The 25,890-nt window shown below is 44.4% G+C and overlaps 1 protein-coding gene across 1 annotated transcript; it reads right to left on the bottom strand.

Moving 5' to 3' along the window:
- Positions 1-430: 430 nt before the first annotated feature.
- Positions 431-9,806, bottom strand: TGIF1 (TGFB induced factor homeobox 1). Its single transcript, XM_084260064.1, has 3 exons — positions 9,730-9,806; positions 2,849-3,075; positions 431-1,522 (listed from the first exon to the last, which is right to left on the bottom strand). Exons 1-3 carry the CDS (start codon positions 9,743-9,745, stop codon positions 956-958), a joined length of 810 nt encoding a protein of 269 aa, XP_084116190.1. The 5' UTR covers positions 9,746-9,806; the 3' UTR covers positions 431-955.
- Positions 9,807-25,890: the final 16,084 nt, after the last annotated feature.

The following is a 25,890-nucleotide window of genomic DNA, read 5'->3' as shown; positions in this document are numbered from 1 at the left end:
ATAATTGCTAGTCAAAGTAGAGTAAGAGTGGGAGGCCCATGTCACCCTCCCCTCAATATTTGTCACCAGTGATGTCTAGGAGCTGTATCACCTGCAAAGAACACTTGTCCCAACCCCTTTTCTGGTATAGTCATTTCATCTTCAGAACTTCCCCACAGGCTGTCACATCTCCAGGCCTAAAGCTGGAACTTTTAAGAGGGGCCCAAGAGAAGAGCTGCCTGTATATATAGCTCCCTTGGGTACCTCTAAAAAGTGCCAACATAGCAGAACATGGTCAGGTACTTCTGGCCCACTTTTCAGCATGCCTTTAAACATCTGGTTAACAACAACTGCTAGCGTAGCTTTCTAAACCAAAGTCAGTAGAAATTCAAAAAATATTTCTCACTTCCATGTATTTAAAGAGTAAAGTTGTGTTTCTGTAGAGCTCATATTTGACAAAATACTCTATGCATCCATTTTTAAAGAAAATATTTTATTATGGGAAAAAAGCATAATCATCCAAAGTTTGTATTGTTAAAAAAATTGAAAATTTATTTTAGACAGCGTGTCGGTATATTCTGTTCCGCATGGGAATGATAAGAAGACTCTATATCATTACTAGATATTGCACAGTCTGAAAGAAACAAAAACAAATCACATGATCTTGGGAACCATCTCACATTATGAAAAACCTACAAAGAAAACATAAAAAAACCCCCAAAACAAAAAAAACCAACACAATCCTTTCTTTCTACAGTAGCTTTAAGTTTATAATTCTTGGAATGACCATATTCCACTGAAGACCATCTCAGTGACAGGAAGCTTCATTTCAGCAATCCCTTGTGCAAATAAGATTAATAAAAAAAAAAATATAATAATGCAGTGAAGTCTTTTGATATCGTGTGGGTGGCAATAACCACACAGCTGTTAGATCCCTGCCTGGTAAAACAAAATGGGGAAGGAGAAGGAAGGGGATTTAGGCCATAAGTTTCGCCTGCAACTCCATCTCTGCCGCCCTTTTGAGTGCAACATCCACCAGTAGCTGAAATCCACTAAAATCCTGGTTAAGGTCTGGTGGGGTTGGAGGAGGAGTGTTAAAGAGCCCACTTTGTGCATTTGCACCGGGTCCCAGTTTCGATGCGTCCTCATGGTAGGAGAGGGAGTTGTCTGTGAAGCCGTTGGCCGGGGCCTGCTGCAGGTCCGTGGTCTGGCCTACACCAGCTGGCGGGCAAAAGTGGAAGGGGGCGTCTTTCAATGCAGTCACAGTCGTGTGGCAAATCACCGACGGCCGAGCCAGGACCGATCCCGGGGAAGCCAGCTTGGAAGAGGGCACAGTCTTGCCGAGCGGTGTGGCAGCGGGAAGGAAGGCAGTCTCCTCTAGCAGGGGAATGTAGTTCTTGGTACTGATGGAAGACTCCACCAGGCCGCCCTCGGGAAGCTTGGTCCCTCGCCGCGAGATAGTGAACTGATTTGGGTCTTTGCCATCCTTCCTCAGCATGTCAGGTAAAAGCCTGCGGCGTGCATTGATAAACCAGTTGCAGACCTGGGAATACAACGACATCTTAATTTCTACCTTCATTCATTTCCAACTATGTGCCATTAGAGTCATCGGGTTAGATTAATGAATCCCTCCAAGCAGTTTCCTTAACTGCAGAACAAAAGAGAGACCTACTGACAAGTTCTGACATGCCTGGCAAAGGCCCTTCCCTTGTCCCAGCTCTATCCCCGGCTCCCCACTCCTGTTACAGAAAGAAAGCCCCAGGACACATTTGAAGGCTGCTAGCCCAAACCGAGGGGTTTAGCTTTTAACTCTGTGCACATGCATTAACCTATTAGCTATTGTTCCCTAGCTTAGGTTAATTAACAACAGGAAAACCTTTTCTCTCTGAAGAGGGCCACTCCTCCCACAAATAGTTACTGATTTTCCTTGTTCAACTGACTGTGTCGACAGACATAACATGAATTACCTCATTTGAGTTTGTCCTTGTTTAAATATCAAACCAGTTTCCTGGGAGATACAGGATAGTTTATAGTTTAACGTCTTTCTTCTGGTTACTACATACAGGAGGTTTTCTTTATGATGTTACATTAAGGAAATTTTACTTTCTAGCCAATTACGAAACTTGTACTAACGAATTAATCTGGAAAAATAAAGGCCAGAAGCCAGGCAGGAGCCTCTCAAAACTGAAACAGGCAGGGTTTGCCCAAGTTCTCGGGAAGCAACCTTCCCACGAGGTAGAAAGCAGCAACTGTCAACAGCTATTCCACCAAAGGTGATCACAGTAAACAAGAATGATGCATCCAAGGGACCCTGCAGCTGCCAGCAGTGTCCCGGGATGAGAATCCAAGCTCACCAAACAAAAGCCTCATCATATACTAACACACTTGAGCAGCTCTATCCCATAAATAGGTTGTTCCACTGACCTTAATGGAAGTGGATCATGTGTAATTATGCATGTGCATGTTCCAGAGGAACAAGCCTCAAGTTGCAGTTTTAGAAGTGAAGAGTTGTATGTTAAGCTGTTTAGCTATCATCATAAAACTTCTGTTGACAAATAAATACCTTCTCCTCATAATAATAATCGTATGCAGACACTTTATATCTTCTGGGCCCCGACTCTGCAAAAATTAGCATGCAAGCTTCAACTCATAACTGCCTGTTCTCCCAGAGAAGAGGTTCTTATTCCCAATAAACAAAGATAATCATAACACACAATTCATTTGTATTTCTCCTTACAAGTGCCATCAGGAGGAGAGTGAGTAACAATAAAAAAGGAAATATTGCGTACAATGTAAACATTTGCATGACCACAGGTAAAATAAGAAGAGAACAGCTCCTTTTGAAATGATAACTACTTTTTTTAAATACCTGTAGTGTGGAAAGGTGTGTTTGTCGGGATAACAGCGCTTTTTCTTGCTCTGAAGGATAAGCATTGTATCGGTGTTCGTATAGCCAGTCCCGAAGAATCTGCACAGATTCCTTGGGCAGGTTGCCACGTCTCCTCCGTTTGCCTGAGCCAGCAGATGAGGAAAGATCCAGTGGGACATCCATAGTGTCATCATCCTCCGTTTCACTGCCTGATACTGCAACTACACCTACGATTATAAGAGAAGAACAATCAGCTTCCTAAATCCGTAAACTGCTCAGCTCCAGCACTGTACGGTTCACTTTTTATTACATTAACTGTCTTTACTACGTATCATGGTATTGCCTCTTATAGAGGAGATTTGTCCTGTAGTGTTAACTTGTCAAGCTGTAGCTTTCCTGTCAGCTGAACAAAACGTAGCACCAATGATCTGTTCCTAGGGGAATTCTCTGCAAACCCTCATGTTCTTGTTCCCCTGGCAACCTTTTATCTGCTGCATGTTATCAGATAGCTTCTATCTAATGCCAATATTGTCCAAATTTGCTTGCTATGGTATGCATCCAACACTATTCTTCAAGGGTAACTATCCAGTGGCTAGGCAAGGGGCCAATATACAAGAACTTAAAACACCCAACTCAAGCAATGGGTTATTTAATTGCTTCTTAACATGTTGATGGTTCCCTCCTGGGAGAGATAGCTTGTGGATTTTATAAATTAATAGCTTGTTCTAGACCTATTAATAAAAACTAGTAGAAAAAGGAAAGAAGAAAGGGGAAAATTGTGTCTGCCCCCACCTGAGTGTATTTTCACTTGGGGGGGGTTGGGGGAAGAAAGAACCAGGTGCCTAAGTCATGTAAGAGTCAACCAGGTTTATCAGGAGTTGGACTGGTGTAATTTAATTGCACTTCTGTAACAGCCAACCATGAAAACATAATATTTGGGTGGGTTTGTTTGCCTCAAATGTACCACTTCGCACTCAGATTTTTTCCAATTCATGCTTTTCATCTCATAGCTACATGTTCTGTGCTACTACAAAGGCTCCTGGTTTACAAGTTAACTGCATACCTTTTTCCTTCAATACCAAGGAAGGAACAGATTTCAAAACCTGACTACCCTATTTATATACACCACACTGCTAGTAACATGGTGCTATGGTACATAAATAAATTAAAACAAATAAACATTCAATCATTAGGAACACTACAAAACTCTACTCCTTTGGTAGGACACACTAGTTACTGAAGAAGCAAGAAGTACTGTAAAGTACACAGAAAACCATGCTTTAAATACTAGGTTAAGCACACGAGAAATTTTAGGAATCTTACAAACTATATATAAACTTAAATAACGTACCACCCATTTTCGACTAGTAGAATTTAATACTAATTTAAAGTTAAACTATACTGGCTTTCAGAAGCATTTTCTAGAAGCTATAGAAGGGAAAAAAAGACCTTAATCTTTTTGTGTTTTGAATTTTGATTGGGAGAGGAAGAGACTTGCTCATTCACAACATCAAAACTTACAACCTGAATAGTAAAAACAAGTTGAATGCAAAAATAAGATTTTTATATGGGCAACCACCCTTAAATCAAAAATTCTGTGTAAGGAAACAAAAATCAGCCCTAAAAGAAATGTGCATGTGAAAGTAGAAAACTATATACCATAAATAAACAGAAGGAATTAACATAATTTTAAAAACAAATAAACAAAACTCCAGCCACACAAGGAAAGAAAAAAAGGGGTGTGCGCAAGTTTTCCTTAACACTTGGGTAGTGGTGTGCAGGGGGCAGAGGAGGACTTTTCACCCCACACTTTGAAACTTTAGCCAAAGCTGACATGGAAATTATTCTCTTCCTTCCCCTATTTATGAATAGCTCCAACATCCTTCCATTTAGCTTAAGTTACCCAGATTTCAATGCACAGTTTCACCATGCAAAGCATTCCCAGCAGGATGATCAATCTGCAATTCATCTGGCACAGTTACTTCAGTAACTTGCTGTTGTTTCCATTCTCCCACTTACTCACTTACTTAACCAACAAACACCAAACTAACATAGCAATTTTTTCCTGCGATGATTAGCTACATAAATTATACAGTCATGGAACAGGAACAATAGGACAGTATTTAAATAACCAACACAAGATAAACTCTGAATTATGTACACAGGTTCTCAATTCATGTAGAAAGTATGTCAAGTTTGCTTTAAGACGATTCCCAGCAAACTGCTTGGTATTCGTCATAGCTTCACGGAAAGTGCTGTCATGGTTGCAGCCTAACCTGAGAACATGCCTTGCACAATGGGCTCCTGGAGCCATGAGGAGCACTTCTTGGAACAAAGCTCCTGCAGAGACACCACCACGGCTCTGCAAAGCAGCAGCTCATCCCTTTAAAATTCAACTCGAAAACTAGCTAAAACTAGCCTGGGCTATTCAGGCAGTGTTTTCAAGTTTGCTGTTCTTGTTTGTCAGAAGCCAGAAGTGTTGCGGCACTTCAGTGGGTTGGGTTTTTTGTTTGTTTTTCAATATAATGGGCAGCGAGACAGGACTTTGGAAAACAGGGAGAGGCAAACAGTAAACGCTGCAAATAAAGAGGGAAGAGATGCCAAAGAAACTGCTCCTCTTGAGAAAGTTAGGTGTCTAATGGTTTGCAAGCCACATTTACGTGGCAGAAGAAAGTCCTCCAGGCACACACCACCCTATCTGGAGTAACCTCTCCAAGACCTAACACAGAGCTAAAAGATTCCACGGGAACCTCTCTGGATTTGAGAAAACTGATTTGACAGCTGAAGTTCTTCTAGAACCGTTGCTCGCTTTCACCTGAAAAAAGTGACAAAACACTGTCTGAAAGCCAGCAGCATAGAAAAACCCGTTTGTCTATTTTGCAGACACGATCTTCTGCTAAAGTAAAAGTTGCTGTCTGACTAACCCATCTCGCAAGGAATGAGTCAACAGCACAGCCTGCCCTTTGACCTCCTCGCTTAGTGTGTCATATTAATTGACACAGTAAGTTAGTGACACAAAGCAGGTTTTGGTTAAGCAGGAAACCCGGTGTAGTACAGCTTCTTATTTAAATAAGATGATCGGCCCTCTGAACTTGTGGCAGATCTCCCTGGCACCGCACAGAGGGAGCAGCGACAGGAAGTCACGGCTAGAAATCTCACCCTACCCCAGCTGATATGTTTTTTACTAGAGCAGGAGCCACGTTGTTGCTGTCAAGGCTCTGTTTTCATTAAAAGCATTCCTGCTGATTACAACCCAACTCTGTTTTTCCGTCTTGTTAGTAATCAGGCTATTCGCTGCTGGTTTCCTGTTTTAACAGGGCCCAACTGAAAAGGATTCTTGGCTGGGCTCCACAGACTGGACCATTGGCTCACTGTTATTTACACCCAGAATAAAGGCCTGTGGACACGACGAGTAGCCCCAGCTGACCTACTAATTTATTTTGTCTTAAAAGCAGCCTAGCGCCGGGATATTCTACACTCTTCTCCTAAATGTGTTTAATCTAAAGAAAAAACTTGCTTTTACAGGACCCAAATTAAAGCTGCACAACAAGTCCATTTGCAGGGAGCTCTAAGAAACAAAACAAAATCCCAGTCCTCCACTCCTGCCATTGCCACTCAGGTGAGCCATCCATGCTATTAATGACCCAAGAACTCCACGATCAGCATCCCTTCTTTATAAATTACTTGATCCTCCCGGCTCTTCAACTGAAGTCATATGCGCGATTGAAGGCACTGTTGCATTGTATCACAGCCCTAAGACTTCACAGGTCCCGCTGTAATCAGCTCGGTGAAGATTACACCCAGGAGCCCAGGCTCAGCACCCAACCGTTACAGCTTGAAACAACTTGAGTAAAAGTACAGTGATGACTAAAGTTGATTTCAAAATAAACTCCTGCTACTTACGGCAGCACAGCTGAAATACTTTGAGGGGGAGGACAAAGTGTCCAGAGAGACTCAAGAGTTGAGCAAGTGAAAAATTTAGGATGGGGGAAAAAAAAAACACCACAACGACCCAAAACAAAAAAACACAACTATCCCATTGTGTCGAGGAAGAGCTTCACAAAGGAAGTGGCAGAAGCCAATTGTTATTCAAAACAGGACAAAGTAGACCACAAGGAACAATCTCTGCCCTCCAGAGAGGGGATGGACAAAAAACACCTTAGGAAAACCTCTCACCCTACTCCCTTAGGGTTCTCTGGATTTTAAAGCATGATTTATTTATTTATTATTGAACACAGATAAACAGAATCAGCTCCCATCTAAGGCCCCGATCCTGTTGTAACCAAGTTCAGTAAGATTCCTCACATGTATAAACTTGAGCACATGCCTCTGCCTTTACAAGACTGTGTTCTAAATCAGCTAATTAACAACCTGAGTACGTTCAGTGCGATTGCTATCACATTATTATTTGTACATGAAACTATCCACAGAAGTGTCCTGGGGGGGGGGGGTTACTCCGCTGCCTGTTAGCTAAAAACAAAAACACACTAAAAAAAAAAACAACCCCAAAACCACCAAAAAAAATCCAACACACAAAAAACCCTAACTACAATTTAATGAGAACTAAAAAAAACCAACAACAAAACCTAATTCCTTTAAAATTATTAATAAGTAAACAACAACTACAAGGATGCAGAAGGGAATTTCCACACTTAAAAAAAAAAAACAACCAAAAAACTAACACAACTTTTTCTTCTCAATAGGTTTCATAATTGAGGAACCAGGTTATTTGTGTTCCTCTGCATTTCACAGCTTGCACTCTATCGCTTCTAAAGCGCCCAGACTTGGCTACGCTATGCGGCTTTTTTTTCTTGAAACGGGATTTTTCCAGGAGTGCAGGCAAGAAATCTCTAACAAAGTCACTCTTTGAAACTTCCTTGAATGAGCCTCGTACGCCAGGAGGTCACAAATAACTACAAGCCCAATCTTTAATAAAACAAAGACACCCTAGCCCCTAACATCTTTTTAGAAAGTTTCGGTCTTTGTCTCCACACCTTTTAATTTCTGCCACGCAAACCCCAGGCCCATGGCCCCTCTCAAAAGTTCTCCCTCCCGCCTGTCACCTTTCATTGTTTCCATTGTTTCAGCCCAGGACTTGCAATCCTCAAAGCAGAAGATCTTCACACACGCACGCACAGCCCTACACATCCATACCTAGAAACTACGTCAGCGTTTTTCACACGCATTTATTTCGGGGGTGGCAAGAACAACAGCTGAAAGTGCACCGAGTTTGGTATTTCACCAACCAGCAGCTGCCCTCGGGGAGAGAAGTCTGAACAATGGAAGCAACAGCAGACAGGAAACCAGCTCACCACTGCTGTGCAAACAGGGAGCACAGGAATGTCCTAAAAATAACCGGGCTAAATTAATTCGGTGAAACCAGAGAAAAAAAAAAAAAGTAAAAAAAAAAGAAAAAAGAAACCAAAAACCAACCAAAACCCAACGCTTGCCATGAGGTTAAGAATCTCAGCCCACTTATCGCGACTACAAGGGCTTTGAAGCCAAGGCTGTCACCGTCCCCCAGCGCAGGCGGCCGGGCTCGGTATGCAGCGCACGCTGTGATCTCCAACCCCGGGCAGCTCGCAGGCAGGCTGGTACGCGCCCCGCTCCTGCGGGAGCTCCGCTTTCAAACACCACCCTGCCCGCTGTTTAAACTTCGCCTTTGTGTCTTAATTCCCTTTGTGCGCGCCTCCTCTTAAGACGAGTGGCACGTCCAAAAGCTTTCTTACGAGGGCTACAGACCATATTAGTACATCACGTTTTTCAGCAGTCCAATGATTTCACGAACTACATATGCGTTAATTGCTCCAAGGATATTAACAATGAGCGAGGCTGCCCTACTATAGAGCCGCAGGAATGCGTAGTAGAGGAAAAACAGCACAACTCTGGAGTACTGAACATGCGCACTGCTCCCCTCCAACCCTCCACTTGGGATAATTTAATGGTCTTTGAATGCAAAACACCCTTCATCCGCACTAAATCGCAACTGAAAAGATCCTGCTTTGCCAAAAACTTCTTTCCAGCCAGCGCAGATGTGTTAAATCTTAAACCACGTTCCGCGTCTTTGTGGCCAAGCTCTAATTTAAAGGCACTTAAAGCACAGGCGCAGAGAGTAACAATCCTCAAGCTGAAAAGTTTTGTCTGTTTGTAAAATAACACAGAAAGAACAAAAAAAGCCCCCCCCCTTTTTTTTTGAAGGGGGGTGTCTTCCTCCTTTTAAGCATGTGTCGAAACTTTCTGCTATTTTTGTGTTTTAAGACATAAAAGAAGGCGTAGGAAAAGGCAGCAACTTACAGCAAAACAACTCGGATGGGGTGCGAGCCCCTGCTGCCCCCCAGCCCCACGCTGGCGTGCCCGCTCCCCCCGCGCCTCCGCGAACAAAGAGTTGCCGGACTCCCGCGGCGCTCGGAGTTGGGGGCTGCCCCGCTTTTCCTCGCCCCAAGTTCGGAAAACAACCCGCACCCTCCATCCCCCGTTAGCGGGACGGTGGGGCTCGGTACAAAAAACCGACAAAAAGCGTTTTAGCGGAGGGCAGGGGGAAGAGACTCGGCGGAGGGAGCGAAAACAAAAGTTCTCGGGGGCACAAAGCGGGCGGCTGGACATGTTTTTGACAGGGAGCCAGCGGCGCCGAGAGGCGGCTGTCTCCAAACAACAGCCCCGCATGTTTTGTCTGGGAGCGGAGCATCCACTGCCATCTTACACGGGAGCTCGAACGGGGGGTGGTGGGCACTGGAAACAAAACGGCCGAGAAAGAAAAAAGACTCCGTCTAGCTTAGCAACAGTCCTCCCCCCCCCCCGGCCCCCCTCCCCGAGCTGCTCCCTTTGGGAGAGCAGAGGCGCAGGGCACCCCGCTTTCTCCCAGCGCACCCCATCACAACTACCTTTTTTACTTTTCATCTTGATCGCGAGGACCGAGCTGCCGCCGATGCCGCCGCCGGACCCCTCGCACAGTGCCCCAAGTTTCTCTCCCTTTGCCGGACACTGCTCCCCTTTTAAACTCGGCGAGGAGGAGCAAGGCGACGACAACCAAGAAGGAAAACAAGAAACACCGCCGCGGAACCAGGCGCCTAGTCCGGGGCCGCGCTGCTGTCAGCAGGAGCCGCTGGGCTCTGCCTCCCCGGGGGTTTTCTGGTGCGGCCGCTGCCGGGGTGGGCTTCCCTCCCCCCTTCCCTTTGTTCCCTTCTGCCGGCGATTGGCCCCAGCTCGTTAAAGTGAGGAAAGGCACGGGAGGGAAAGGTACACAGCGCCCGCCCTCCCCCACCTCCCCGCAGCGAGTACAGCAGAGTAACCGAGCGCTGCACTGGCACTCGCGGCTGCCGCGCTGCCTCCTCCTCCCCCTCTCTCCTCCCCTCACGGACTGCTGTGGCTCTGTCAGACGGGAGGGGAGGGACGGGCCGGCGGGGCGGGGGGGTCCTGCCCGTACCCGCTCGCTCATGCACACACAACGGCGGCGTCGGCGGGGGGGGGGGGGTCCGTGCTTCCCGCTCCCTCGTCTTTCTTCCAGCAGACGTTTGATCATTAAACTGGAAGGAGAAGGGGGGTGGGGTTGGGGGAAGATTTTGACAGCTGCCCTTGACTAGCCTCCTCCTGTTGCTGCCGGATGAACCACCCACTCCTTCGCGTGAATAGAAGAGAAGAAAGGAGAGTACGTACGGCTGGATAAGGAGCCCCTCTAAAGAACGGCGAGCTCTGCCGCCTCCCCCCTCCCGCCTGCCCGTGGGGGCTATTTCGTTGCCTCCTGCCCCCCTCCCCGCCCCCCCCCGCTCTCGATGGCACCGAAGGAGCCCTGGCCAGCCCGGCCCGCGGGGGAAGGCCAGCCTCTGTTTCTGGGGTTGTTTTTACATCAGTTCGTAAAGGTTGTTTGTCTCACACCCCCCTCCCCTCCCCTCTGCCCCCCCAGCCCGTTGGTTTGGCTGCGACACATGCTCATAGCTGCAGAGACAAGTCTCACAGCTTGACTCACCCTGCTCAGGCGAGCACGTGGTGCAGCAACAGTTTATTTTCCTCCGGCATGGGAGACGCGGGACTTGCGAGCTGCTCGTTCGCGGGGCCGGGGGCGGAGGGGGGGGGATCGATCCAGCTTCCCCACCGGGGGAGGAGGAAAGGGGGGGGGGGAAAGCCCCTTCCCGAAGGCGGGCGGCCTCGGCTGCTGGTCCCCGCGCTGCCCCGCCGCCCCCTGTCAAAGCCAGGTGCCTGCCGGCGCCGGGCGCGTACTTCAAAGTCCCGAACGCCGCCGAGCTGCGAGCTGAGATTTCAAGCGCGAAGGTTTCGGCCTGGGGAGTGGAAGGGAAGCAAGCCGCCTGGCCTGGAGACGGGCGTGCGGACCCGGAGTGCTGCTTGTTCCTTAACGCGCGGGATCGCGTGTTATTTGTGTTGCTCCTGCACCGCCGCGTGCGTGGGCTGCGGGCGGGCGAGGGGGAGCGGGGGCAGGCACCGGGGGCTACGAGGCAAACGCCTCGAACGGCTGATGAAATAATTCCTACGGCACAGCAGGGCTCCTTTCTTCGCCCCCCCCGCACCCCGCTCGGGCATCCGCGCACACGCGCGTTCACATCAGAAGAGGAAGCGGCAGCGCTCTAACAGCAACCCCTTCCAAGTACCTTGTAACTATTTTTGTGTGGCGTAATTACGGCAGCCTTGATGGAGATAAAACAGCTGTTATAGCCCGGGGGGGAGAGGGGGGGGGTAGGGTTGTTGGTGAGTCATGCCAGTTAATAAGGCCCCGGTGGGGCCGCGGCTCGGCTTTGGGTGACCGGCGGGATTAGCGACTGCTACCCGGCGCTGTGTCCGGCTGCAGGCTAGCGGGGCGGGCCGGGCACGGCGCGCTGACTCATGAGTCAGGCGGGCCGTTGTGTTGTGTGGCCGCTGACTGAGCGCTTGGCGGCGGCGGTGCGAGCCGGGCCGTTACCCGCCATCCAACCGCCGACCTTTCAGGCCGCCTTCCCGCCGCGGCGCTCGGCGGTTGCGCCCAATTCGATTGGTGGCCCGGGCAGGGCAGCTGAGTGAGGGAGCTCGGTGCTGCCGCCCTGTACGGTGGCAGCCCGGGAGAAAGGCTCCCTCGGGTGGGCGTTTTTAACATGAAAAGGAGCGAGTTGTGACTCCGAGGGGCTGGTGACTCAGGGGCGGGGGGGGGGGGGGGGGGGGGAATTGTGCGCGCTCGCCGCGGTATTCCTTCCTTCCCCCCCCCCTCGTTTTGTTTTTGTTGTTTAAAGTCCTGCTTCCCAGCTGTGAGGGCTGACTCTTCAAACTGGTGTTTCGAGCGTCCGGGTACGGTCATGCCAAAAAAGCAATTACGGGAAGTTAACAAAAGACACGTCAAGGATTTGAAGAGATTTCCCCTTTTCCGTGCCGCCTGAGCCGCCTCACGCTTGCTTATTGTCCTTGGGACTGCTGGCAAGCTTGTGAACCAAACTCTTCCCTCTCTTTCTTGTTTTGTTTTTTCCCTCTTTGTTCCGCGTGTTGGGGTTTTTTTTAATGTTTGTTTGGGTTGGGGCTTGTTGGGTTTTTTTTTCTGTTTGTTTTGGTGCTTTGGCAAGGCCAGTTGTTTTTTTACGGGGGTGGGGTGAGGAGGGAATAAGCCCCCTGAGCTCAGGCTTGCTTTTAGGAGTGTTAGGAACAGCCTTTGTAGCTCTGGTGGAACGTTAGTTCATAGCAACTTTCTCAAAGGACACTAAGAGAAGATTGATTCTGACTCGGTATGTCAGCTTTTTAGTTAGTAGGAGCGGGCAGCAGACCCGTGAGTGTTCATTCCCAGCTCCCTGGGTGCAAAATGCAGAACTCAAAGGGGGTGAGTACAAAGGGATATATGTATCTGTAGTTGGAGCTACTGGGAAAGATAAAGTGGCGTTGTGCAGGGCACCTTGTGCTTGGTTAAGGCAATGTCTAAATTGCAAACACAGCCCTACACCAACTGCAGGAAACAACACTACCTCTTTCCTAGCTGAACCCAAGATAGTTTAGCTAAAAATTCTGTATATCTTTACCACTTTACCATGTGTATAAGCAGTAGGCTGGATAACCTTTGCAAAAATGTAGAGTGGGTAGAAGAAAGCCCTCTCAGCCTTCTCTGTCAGTGAAACCTCAACACACCTGAAACAAAGTTGTATCTAAAGAGAGAGCAGGTGATTGTGCTGAGCTCAAATCAAAATAACTTGATTTTACAGTAAACTGGTAACCAGTTGATGGGTGTTGGTATTGGCTGCTGTTTGCAGAGAGATGTAAGACAATGTGTAATTTTCTGCAGTTTTTCATGTTGGTGAGGTTGTGTTTTAGTATTAGTCTGCTGGAGATGTATCAGCACTAATAGTCATATCTCACAAGTAGCTTACACTGCTTGCTGAGCAACTTTGGCATCTTTGCAGCTCCTTGGGTGAGTAGTACATGCGTGCATCAAGGTACATTTGTGCCAACAGGTTTGAACACCTTGGTTTAGTCAGAGCAAGTTCAGCTCTGTCTAGACCCACCTGCATAGACATGCTGTAAGTATTTGTAAAACTGGATTCCAAGAAGGAGGAGAAATAAAACTGGAGGGGCTAGATTTTGAGTTACTTGATGATTGTCCATATCATAGGTTTATCAGTGTTCTGTGGGGAGGCACACGTGTTTCTGTCCTGTCATAGTGCCTCGTGTGGTATCTTGCACAACTAATTCTACATTTCTTACTTTACAAGTGCTTTGAAATGTTGGGACTGTGTTTGCCTAACTACTTCTGAACTCTCCAAGGCCATGCTTTGGGCATAGAAACTCTTAAAGGAAGTACTTTGGAAAATTGGGACCTAGGCATCCCAGGCTGGTCAGTATTTGTTATCTTAATCTGTTCCAGTTCCCCACTTACATGTAGAGTATGGATGGGTTTTTTTCCCATGTTTCATAGGATGTTATGAAAATAAACCCATTGATTTTTGTGGAATGCTCAGATGACATTGGAGTGTTTGTGAGAAAATTGATTCCTTTATATTCAAGACAGTTAAATAGTGCACAGTAAGTAAAGCAGGTCATACCCCTGGCAATGAGAATAAAGCAATGTAACAAATAACTGTTCTTCCACTGAGTAAATCTGTCCTGTGCATGGGAAAACAGGAGTCACTACTGTGGGTCATACCCATTCTTCACCTTACTATCCATGACACTGACTCGCCTCGAATGTGTCACAGGAAGAGGGGAGGCTACAGAAGACAGATGTGAGGTAATATTTTTCCACCGATGTCCTATCCAAATCTTTAATAGTTTGATACAACCACTGGAGCAATAGTTCAGGATAACTTAGAATTTTGTTACTGAGACAACTGGATGGTCTTTATACTGCTGTAAAAGTTGCATATCTCTATAGTATTAAAACTGTGTAATGGCAGAGTAGCATGTTGGTTGTAAATGACTCAAAAATGCATTCATTTTTATCTATTTTATTGGACTGCCTCTTGTGCTTTAAGACAATGAAAGGAGAAGTTCCTGGGTTTTACCTTCTCTGCACCGTTCACTGGTTTATGTATTTTCATCATGTCTGCTTTCTGAGATAAAATTTTTCACTCTTCTCAATCGCTTTTCCCTTGAGAATTACTCCCAGCTTTTGATTGCTGCCTTGGTTCTCTCCCAAGGCTGTTTAGTCCTACAATACTCCATTTTTCAGTAAAGGTGACTTACGCTGCATGCAGTAGTCCAAGCAGGGTTATACCTCTGATTACAATATGTATGTATTTGATATTACTCCCTGACCTATTTCTTACAGAATCCAGCACGTTCGGCTTTATCTTTAGCGGCTGCTACATACTGAGCACAGGACTCTATCAACTACAGCTTGTTTGAAGTTTCTCTTGTGTGTGGTTTCATATTCATCTCTGCTGCATTTCTTTTGTTGCTGCATTGTTTGTTCATGTAACAAAAGTCACACTGAAATTACTCACAAATCTCCCCCTTCCCAAATACGTTTCTGATAGCTGCAGACTCCAGCACCTCGCTGTTCATTATGTGTCCCTATTTCTCCCTCTCTCACTGGTCTGAGTTAATATTGAAGAACACCAGACTGAGTATAGGACCCGGAAGCACCCTGCTGTTAACCTTGTGTCATGATAAAAAAATAAATAAAACCCCAACATGTAATTTTACACTTTGATTCTCTTGCTCCAACCAGATAGTCGTTCATGACAACCATTTGCCGTTTTCCTCTAGCATCTTCTTCGTTTTTCCAGTAGCTCCTTGCATGAAACCTTGTCAGAAACCTTTTGGAAAGCTAAATAAATTATGCTGACCAGCTGTGCTCCCATAATTAGAGCTCACTTTGCTGCCTTTGTGCAAGGGCAAAAAAGGGAAATCAAAGCCACGAAGACAAGCCTAAGATTTCAGAATTTCTGCCCAATAGACTCTGCAACTTTTCACTTTTTCTTTTAATGTGAGCATTTTTGTGATAATCGAGGAGCAAAGAAGAACAAAAGCCCCAGGAATTCCCTGTGTAGAATCACACTGACTCCTGTCTGGTTTGCAAGCTTTTGATTCTCAGCAGGTATTCGAGGTAACAGGGAGTAGTTATCATTCCCAATGACCATCAGCCACTTGAGTGATCTGTGCTTGTCAACTGGGGTTTCCAGACATTTACTGGCACAGAGGAGCGAAGGCTTCTCTAGCAGGCTGTAGTGCGGAGTCTCTGGGGCCTCCTTCAATCCTTCCCTGTGCCAGCCCGTGTGCCCTCATCTCCCCATGGTCCTCCCCCACGCCTGTGCCTCAGTGTGTAAGCATAAGGAAATAGAATATTATGATTACAGTAAGGGCAGCTTAAGTATATGCAATGATGTTAGTTGTGATTATAAGACAATGCAGAAACTTCGTAAGTGGCATAATCACTTGTGCCCTGAGACTAAAAGCTGTGTGTGTACTCTGGGGAGTGGTTTATGAAACTTGCTTTAATGTAAGAGCAATTTCTTCTCCATAGTTTGAAGTCAGACCACTGTGTAAAATTAAAAATAAAGTGAATTATAGGTTTAATCTTGCTTGTAGTAATGGTGTTTGCTTTAAGGTTGCAACTTAAAAGTATGAGTTTGCTAAAGAACAGACCTCATGTATTCCAGTTATGCACAAATGACAATTTTGTCCACCACAGGCACATGTCATAACTGTTTTGCCCTTTGTGAGGTGGGGAGAGAGGAGGGATGGTGGTTCTGGCTCTGTTTTGTTTTGTGGCACACAAGTGAGTGTATCAAAATCAGCATGACAAATTGCATGATTGTTGATAGTCTCAGCTTAGCTCAAGAAGTTGGGGCAAGCAAAGGAACAGATCCCTCTTTCTTGAAATTGTGGGTGCAATTTTAAAATCGATGTAATCAGGTTTTGCTTATTTGTAAGAAGTTAAGTGAGCGTATCTAACAAAAATATTAGTGTGTTTTGGGTTTTTTAAAATTGAGGGATGACTAACTGGGTTTTATCACAGACTGGTTACTGGTTACTCACTGAAGGTGAGGCAGGAGGTTTACTGTAAGGTGCCCTAAGCAAGAGTGACCTGACTTAGCTGACCTCGTCTAACCAAATGCTGCAATGTCCATCTCCACTTAGATTTGCATCAGCAAACTATAACCGTACAAAAGTCACCCTGTAAAGCAATAAAAAACTAAGAGATGTCTACACTTGATAACTGATACTTCTTTTCAGAGCAGAGTGTCAGTTTAACTTTCTTAGTAACTGTATCAGGAGACTTTGGGTTTAGCATAGTCCACTCTAAGCAGTGTAACTTAATGATACTCTAAGTGGTTGCTTGTTTGGATCTAAACTGAAAGTTTGCTTTGTTTTTTAAAAAGTTACATTTTGTCTCCGAAGTTATTTCTGTCCTTACAAGCCAAGGTTTAGTATGACTTGCAGAAGGACAAAAAAATGCAGTTATTTTGCACTGTACTATTGTTACTCTAAATATTATTTGGTATAGCAATAAAATAATTAGTTTTCCTTATAAGAAAGACCTAACTTGAAGTACTTGTTATGACCTATGAACTAAGGAAGTGATGATGTCACAAACTGATAAAAACAAAGATGAGTATTAGGGAAGGAAAGCTCAGAAGATTGCCGTTCTTGGAAGTGTTTAATACTCTTTTGCCTTTCCGTGTCTTTAAGGGGAAAGACTTACATAGAAGATCAGAATGCTTTCTGAAACTGCAATTTTTCCATGTATTTTTATTAGGTTTAATAGTATAGAAAAAAAAAAACCCAACCCTATTCAGGTCTGTAACCTCATGTTCAACAAAGATTGCTAAGGATGAGGACTATTAAAAAAAATAAAGTGATATTTTATGACAGGCCACAATTGAACACCATATATTGAATACAGAAAAGCTTTCAGTGCTGGCTGTGCTTTACCTGCCCTGAATATTTGCTGGGAGCTTTATTTTCAAAATTGCCCTACAAAGGTGTATAGGTATTGCATCCACATTATCGTTTTTGCTTATTGTGATTGTTTATTGATCTTCTGTATTGTACAATTTTAAATTAATGCTTGTATTATTGTTAGCTGTAAGTTCCACACATTTAAGTACAAACAGAATATTCTTTCAGTATTGTAGATTCTACAGGGATTTTGAGTGACAGATCAAATTTACAGCATTATGGCACAGCTTCATCAGTTGAACATCTCAGCAAGCTGTTAAAGTTACTTTATTGACTGAGCATTTATGTACATTGGACTCAGCTGAAAGGGTTCAGTGCCTGCTTGAGAGGCCCAGCCTAAAGGAGCTAATCTGTAGAATTTGGGACAGCTACATCTCCCTTGCAGGTGGTACTGGTGAGCCCATCTTTTTCACCTGTGTGGAACCATGAACAGGAGGATGTTTAATGGCGAAAGGAAAATGTTAAGTTTTCACTGCTGTAAAAGATGTGTAAGGTTTTTAAAGTGATGGGTAAGGATGTTGGCTACCTTCCTGTAGATCCTAGACATAGCCTGAGGCCCTTGTCTTCTGTTGGCAAATGCACCCTGCAGTTACCATTTAGGCACCAAGGAAGATCACTAAACCTGTATGTGGCCCATCCAAGCATAACTTAGGAAACAAGGAGAGTGCTGCAGTCTAAGGAGATTAATTTCCTGTTTGGATTGTTTGGGGTTTGTTTTGGTTTTTTTTTGAGAGGGCAGAGTGGGTCTTGTTGGGTTGTTTTGGTTTTGGGGGGGTTTTATTTAGGGCTGAAGCAATTGGGTGGAGGCTTCTGTGCTCAGCTTCTACTTTTGTAGTAGGGTAAGTCAGTCAGGTGTCAGTGCTTGATTTTAAAACCCAACTCCTGAAGGTGTGCAGATGGAGGATTGAGCATGGGAGAGAAACAGGAATGTGTGCTATCTGTATTCAGTAGTGCTGACATATCCGAATCTGCATGAGGCCTTCTGTGTAGTGTGCTCTTCCTATGTGTGACCATCATGTCCAGCACTTCTTAAGACAGCCTTTCTTTTAGAGGTATAGGATCCAGCCTGATGTAGGGAGGGGGCTACTGCTCACTGAAAGAAATAGGCCATCTAGCAAAACAAAACAAAAAAACCCCAAAAGCAAACCCTAGACACCATGAGAAAAGTGAGACAGACTTTTATATAAAATTATTTGTTCTATATCAGGGTATTTCTTGCATAATTCTTTCAGGTGTTTTTTAAAAAAGCTATGATGAGGTAGTGAAGGATAAAGTGTGGCTCAGGAGCATCCCAAGGATTGGATTTTTGGAACATGGCACTTAAAGATGGGAATACTCTAGGAAGTCCCTCCAGACATCTAACCTGTTTTGTGAGGGCCTAAGGCAACCTGCCAAGTCATCTCTCACACTGTCAAAAAGTGAATGCGAGGCCACAGAGCATCCATGAAGGAGAGAATGTCCCCATGATTCCTGGCATTTGAGATGAACCGATCTCAAAGCACATTGTGGGCGCAGTATGGGGCCTGTGGCAACGCTTAAGTAATGTTAAGGCTTCTCACACTATTTAAATGAATGACAACATGGCAAGCACTCCTAAAACTGCTGTAATCCAACCATCTGCTTTTGTGGATTCCAGTATTTTGAGAGATTAAATACTCAGGATATCCTCACAAATATTTGATCATCATCTTAATGATTCTGATTGTCTTCGGGAGTATTTAAATATAGTCATCTCAAATGCCAGAAATCATGGGGACATTCTCTCCTTCATGGGTGCTCTGTGGCCTGCATAATCAGCCAGGTGATAATTATTCTCTGTCCTGTAGCAGACAGTGCCACATTGTTCTTTCCGAGAAGTGGGTGATAACTGGGATCTCCCTGGGAGCTTGGGGAAACTGTGGTGATACATTAGGAGACACTGGATCCTCAGTGTAGAGTACACTAGCAGCCTGACTGACAGCAACCTTGGATTGAACTCTAAATTTATAGTTATGGAGATCTCATGTCTTGGTAACAAGGGATTTTAGGACCCTCGAGAAAGATATGAAACTAGGTGAACAAACTGTGTATCCTTAGGGAGAAAAACCTAAGTCTTTACACAACTGTTGTTAATATGTTGTTTTGTTAACTATTAAAATGCTAAAATCTATGTCTTTCCTCCTTCCTTTTCAGTTAAGTTGTGCTTAGTAAGAGCTACGCATTCTACTCTGAGTAAATATCAGACTCTCATACCTCCCCCACCTCTGCACCCCTTACCAGGTGTAGCAAACCCTGACAAGCCCAAGTAGGGTCACTAGTCTCCTGAGGAGCTGGAATTGAGTCACCTGGCTGCTAACAGTCTTACGTCGGATGCTCAAATGGCTGAGACTGACTCCAGCTGCGCAAGACAAGCCTCAGCTGTGGAGCTGTTTGATTAACTGGTTAGTCCTGAAAAGTGGAGCAGAGGGCTACAGCAAATTCGAGTGACTTTCAGTCTTTGTGTTAAACTGTTTACAACTTTACAAGGTGCTAATTGCCTCTTACCTGTGTGCAGTTAAGGCAGATGATTGACATCTGTTTCAGTCTCTTGCAGGTGTGCTCGCAGTCACAGAGTCTAAACAAACTGCACATCGCTAGGCCGTGGCTACCAGTTCTATTCTTAAATCAGTTGAAAACAGAGTAGCTTCCCCTTTGCAGATAGAATCTTTTAGCCTTAAATGTGAAAAGATAGCCTTGAAACTTTCAAAAACCCTATTTTATTTTTTACTTGTTTACTAAAACCTCATTGATACCAAACCAACGTGTTCTCTCTCATGTCTCTGGAAAGAAGCTGCAGCCAGGTTTAATACTAGATAAATAGTGCGTTCAAAGTACTCTCTAAATCTGTACTATTGAAGTATTAACCCAGTCCTACGCAGAGTTGAATTAACATTCTAAAACACCGAAGTGCCCAGCCGTGCATGATGGTGTCATGTGGCTAGGAGGAGCCATGTAGTCATGAGCTGTGCTGGTCAGGACAGAAGTACTGTAGTAGCTGGTCCTGGCAAATCTTGATTCTCTTCCTGGAATAAACAGCCTTTTAGTCAAAAGTGGTAATTAGATAAACACTGCATTGTATGTGATGTACAAAGCTCAAATCTGCTTATCCTCACTGACAGTATGGAAGATTTGAGGGGAAAGGGAGGAGTTCATGCAACACGTAGGCTTAACATCTGTGTGCCAGTTACAGAAGTCAGAAATGCTGAAGTAATTTTTTTTTTTTTACTTTCCCTCCTTTAATCTCAAGTTTTTATCTGGTGCAGAACCACATATTTGAGAGACAGAGATAAGGATTGCATAAGAGACAGTACTCATTGCTTGGTAATTAATCTGGTGGTAGTGTCATTCTCCAAAACATGATTTCTCAAATCAAATTGTTTGGTTTTTAGACATGGAATAGTTTTACACTGTATAAAAGTTAAAACTGACAGCTGTCATTCGGTCCAAGTAAGGGTGTTAAATGACATCGCTTCATACAGGGTTTTGTTAAATGCAGAAGTTTAAGTTAAGCTTGTTCTGTTATGGAGATAAAACACTCAGAGAAAAACTGCTTTCTTACAGTGCTTTATTGTTTCTTTCTGTATTTCAGGGCAATACAGTTAATGTATGTATGGTCTTGACATAACAGCGTGAACATTGCTAATAAAATCTAGTTTCATGGGTAGATCCTACCAATCTAGAAGGAAAAGAGTTATGACACAGAGTGTATTTAATATTTTTTGCTGCCTCTTCTTAATATAAAGAGCACTTCTGTACATATGGATATGTTCTGGGTTTACAAATATGTATGTGCTTAGGAACATATGTACACAATGTCATAACGGTGTCCTGTCTTTCCCTGTTAGTGTCAATCTTAAAAGAGAAAACACAGCAGAGCACATTTAGAGCTGTTTGCCTGCGTCTCTGTGTTTGTAAATACACACTCAGTGCTCTTTGTTATACAACTCTGATAAAATGCCTTTGTCAAGAACCAACCTTCCTTGTTGTCTTACGACACTAATAATAATAATACGTGTGCAGATGGAAGATACTATTTTGCAAATTTGGTAACTATTGTTTTTGGAAGGCTTAGTGAATGGAGTGCCTAGCAGAAATGATGGTTCTGGTGTGCTGGGAAATGAGACTCCTCCCTAAAACTTCTCTGTAGATGGGCCAAAATTCAAGTCCTGTCCAAGTGACATGTGTCATGCTTAATTAATGTTGAGCACTGGTAACAGTATGATCTTGTCATTGTGGCATTCCTGCTTCACTAATTAGCTGAGATGTAAGGCTTAGTGTTGGTTAAGCACCACACTAACTACTTCTCATTCTCAAAGCCAACTTCAGACTTTCATGTCCACATAACACAATGTTATGCATGACAACCGTGAAGAAAGTCATGCTGATGATTTTTTCTTTCAAGCAATACACTTTTCCCTGAAGTAGCCAAACAACTTGTTAGCCACTGCTTCAGAAATACAGTGGCCCTGGCACAAACATCCATTATACTTCAAAAGTGTAAAAGTCAGAACAATGTCAGAAGCAGCTTTAAGCAGCAGAAAGGCAAGCGGGTGTTGATGGAGAGAAATGCAGGACCAGGTGGGATTACAGACTGCATGGACAGGTAAGCTGCTTTGGGAAGGGGGGCGGGGTTCAGCATTGCTCAAGCAGCCGCACTTACCCTCTAGATGGGCTTAGAGTTTGGAAGTGAGACTTTGGCCTAGTTCAGATTTGTGGAAGACCTTCCATGGACTTAAGCGAGGCAAGGTGCTAGGACTTCTGGTTCTGCTAGCATTCAAAGATGCTGCACTTGTCGTTAATTTAATTTCTGCTATATGAATGGACCCGATCAGCAAATTAATAAAGTGTAACTTGCTTTGACAGAGCCAGAGGGAGATATAAAAAAGATATACTGGAGACAGGAGAGTGACACATGCTGCAGAAGAAACAATGAGGCTGCCCGGGAACGCCTGGTGATGGCATACTGTGCTTTGCTGTCAGTCTGTTGACTCATGTACGCTTCAAAAGAGCTCTCAGGGGAGCCAGTTGTGTGAGTGACTGCCTGATGCATTGTAAATCACGGCAGTACATTTTTTTTTTTTGTTTGGATGGGCCTTGAGTGTGCCTAATGCTGTTTTGAAACATCATCTAATGCCATTGAAATGCTGGGATTTGGATAAAAGTGGGGCAGAGGGATAGGAAATCCCGCCCTCGCAGATGTGGTCAGTCAGAGCTGCTTCTGGGTTGGCTGGTGGTCTGTTCTTTAGTATCACATGCTGCTCCTGTTCAAACCTAAGAAAGCAGCCTGAACCAGGGGCTGTGTGGAAGCGAAATAGAGATGAAACCAAAACTTTAATGTGCTCTGTCTCTGTGGCCCGTCTCAGGGAAGCTGTGCTCCTAAAACTCATTCAGAAAACACAGGGAAGGCTTCAGAGGGCCAGGGCAGGGGCTGGTGTTGCCTGGTGCTGCTTTGGCTTGGTGTGATTCTCTAAGGGTCAGGCAGTAAAGGGTACCTGCTTGCACTGAATGAACCTTGAAATGTAGTCATGACATTATAGAAGAACCAGCTCAGGAATTTTAGCTGGAATTCCTGAGGAAAGGAGGCTTACACAATTGTAAACATGTTTTTGTCTCTTCGCTGCCTGGGTTCCTCAGTACCTTTAAAAGTTGTAAGCCAATTTCAGATATATTTTACACAATGCAAGTCTTAAAGATGTTTTGTTCTTGATGAAAGTGATTGAATAGGCAAAGGCCTGAATCTGTTCACAGAAGGAAAGGCTTTGACAGGAGTTATGTTCTTAGACAGTGGAGGACCCTGCAAGGGAGAAATTTTGAATGTCAATTTTGAATATCCCAAGCACAAGAGGCAGACTTTGTAGCTTAGTTGAAATGGGATAGTACAAACATGAGGCACAAAGGCACAGGTAAATTGAAGAACATTTAACTCCCTCTGGAAGTCTTTGTGCCTTTTAAAGATTTGATGGATCATTTGTGTTTGTAAAGCCCAAGTCGGGCTGCTTATAGTTAAAATCCCACAAGAGTAACTACGGGGACCACACAGATTATGAGTGAGTTATTAGCACCGAATCTCATGTGTACTTGATTTGTCTCCACCACCTCCCACCCCCCAAAAAAACCCCTCATCCCAAAAACCTACCACACCCCAACAAGCATTTGTCATGGTGAAGTTAGTTTTGAGCAAAGATAGCCCTTTGTGAGGCTTGCCTTGTCTGCATTGTGTCCTAGTCAGAGTTCCTAGGGTCCAACACAAAAAAGCAGTGATAGGTTCAGTTGTCTTCCTCTTCTTTTTAATTACAGTAGAACCACAGTGGAGTTTAAACCATGTGTAACTGACAATGAGGCTTTTATTCCAAATACTGATACTGGAATGATGCCTTCAAATACGTTGTTGGAAGTATTTCTTTTTAATTTTGAATAAGTAATGGAGATCAGTTCTTGCTTAAACTTCTTGAAGCAATGGCTGTTCCTATAAATTCAAAGTACAGAACTGCCTATGTAAAGACTTGCAGATCAAAGAGGATATGGTTATGAAACATTAAAACAAACTGTAATATGCAAATCAGAGCTTATCTATGATCCCCTGGTGCTGGCAACACCATGGCTGTGTGGTTTTGCCTCTTGCTTTCATTCTGAGAATGGAGGAAATCCCCCTTAAGAGTGCCAAGGAGATAATTTTGATGTATTTTAAAAATAACAGGAATGAATATTTGCAAGGAAGTTAGGACGTTCAGCTTCTCATGTTGCTTCACAAAACCTAAGAGGGTTATTTCAGATGTCCTTACTTAATTTAGTGATGTCACGATTTCCAAATACTTACTTTGAGGACAGAACAGGTTCTGATCCCTGACTCCCAGTTTACTAACTTGTACTTAGGTGGCTATCAAAGCTTGTAGGGTTGATGATCCTGTTTTGTCAATAGTAGTGATCACAGCATTTACAGATTGGGAAAAATTATGTCCAGCCATGAAGATACAACATAACCAGTAATGTCGGGACCTTGGATTTTAATCTGGTTCTGGTCTTTGTCTGGTATTTGCAGCGTCTAATTGCAATACTTACCCTTAATAATTTACAAAAGACCTGAAATACATCTTAAATATGTGGATAGCTGTCATTAGAATAGAGGAATTAAGAGTCAAATGACCTGACTCCTCTGTCTGATACTGAGGGAACCAGTGGTGGTCTTTCCATATCTGCAAAACCAGAACGGCTCTTGCTGCTGGGCTGTTGGGGAAGAGTCTTTCTCCAGTTAACCTGATGCCATTTGCATTGCCTCACATATGGCCATGCTCACAAGATTTCTCTGTGCTGTTTTGTTATGCATCCTTTGCATTCATGTAAATTTGTTGTATATGCTCAATATTTTCTGGGCGTTGCAGTCTGGCAGGACGGCAGTCCAGCCAACCAGGCAGCTCTGAACTTGTACTGTAGCCATGAAATGGTGGTCAGTAGGTTGCCTACAGATGTACAAGTAGTTCAGTAAGGTCACACACGGAAGTGCTCTTTGGGTAGACAGAGTATGGATTAAAGGTGACACTCTCTTCTTATCATTTGGACCTTAACTAAGGGTTAAAGGCTGAATAAGAAACTGTAAAGCACCAGCCATTCTCTGAGGGCTAGAGGGAGGAGATGGTGTACAGAAGGTCTTTAAGAGCAGGCAGTGATGAGAGTCCCTGGTTCTGGGCTGTGTGGTTTGCAGACTGGTTTCAAAGAAAAGTATATCGGAGTTTAAAATGTATGAGTATGCCTCAGAGAGTTTATGGGTATGGGTTTTAACTTGCCTCAGGAAATTAAAATGGGGGGGCGTAGTTTGGATAGTCAGATAATGTGGGTGTGTACATGATTCTTAGGTCTCTACCTATTGTCAGCTGTAAGTCAGTGTCCTCTCTGCTGGTGTACCTTCCCTAATGTGGCCAAGCTATGGTTTACTGGAATGGTTTTGCAGGGGGTGGTGAATGGAGAACCTGCTGCAGAGACAGGACTGGAACTCTTAATGATTATGCTATCTAGTTCTCCTCTGAGTCACATACAGATGTCTTAGCCAAACCAAACCAAACCAAACCAAGAGGCGCTTATCCTTATCTGAGCTGTGGCCTTCCCGATTAGTATATCGGGGAGCTGAACTAGTAATGAATTACATATCTGAATTCTAGCAAGGCAGGTGCTGTCTGCCGAATGTGTGCCAAAAGCCCCAGTGTCAACAGTGAGAGTGAATGATGTAATGCCACCTGACAGCCAGAACCATCCTGAGATCATGAGCTCATTTCTTATTAAATACTGATCGGTTGGAAATAGTTCTTTGTCATTACTAATCTGCCAGCAGATTTGGTAGTTAATTTTCTCTTTAACGTGGCCAGGAGACCAGGGCAGCACTTGGTGGTAGAGCTTTTGTTTCTGTCTTTACTTGTATTTTCCGAACTCTTCTGTCTGTTAGAGTGAACAGTAGGCTTGGGAGACCTCAGAATCCTCTAGCCATTCACGAGGAACTTGGGTAATTCTCCTTTTAGGAAATACTGTGCTATTTTGACGTAGTAAAATTCTGCTGAGACTCCATAAAGTGGCTCCATAAAGATAATTGTGAATTGTATATATTTGGGAATGAAATTGCATCTTCCCCTCCCTGCGTTTATATAGCTCAGTAGGTCTCTAGGTTAGTGGTAGAG

Source organism: Gallinula chloropus (assembly GCF_964237585.1).
Source record: "Gallinula chloropus genome assembly, chromosome: 2".
Taxonomy (NCBI): Eukaryota; Metazoa; Chordata; class Aves; order Gruiformes; family Rallidae; genus Gallinula; species Gallinula chloropus.
This window is presented reverse-complemented; position numbering and strand designations above follow the sequence as displayed.

Excerpts from the sequence above, each read along its gene's own strand:
- TGIF1 (XM_084260064.1), bottom strand. Across the intron at positions 1,523-2,848 it reads CACACCTTTCCACACTACAG|GTCTGCAACTGGTTTATCAA; the intron begins GTATTTAAAAAA and ends TTGTATTCCCAG.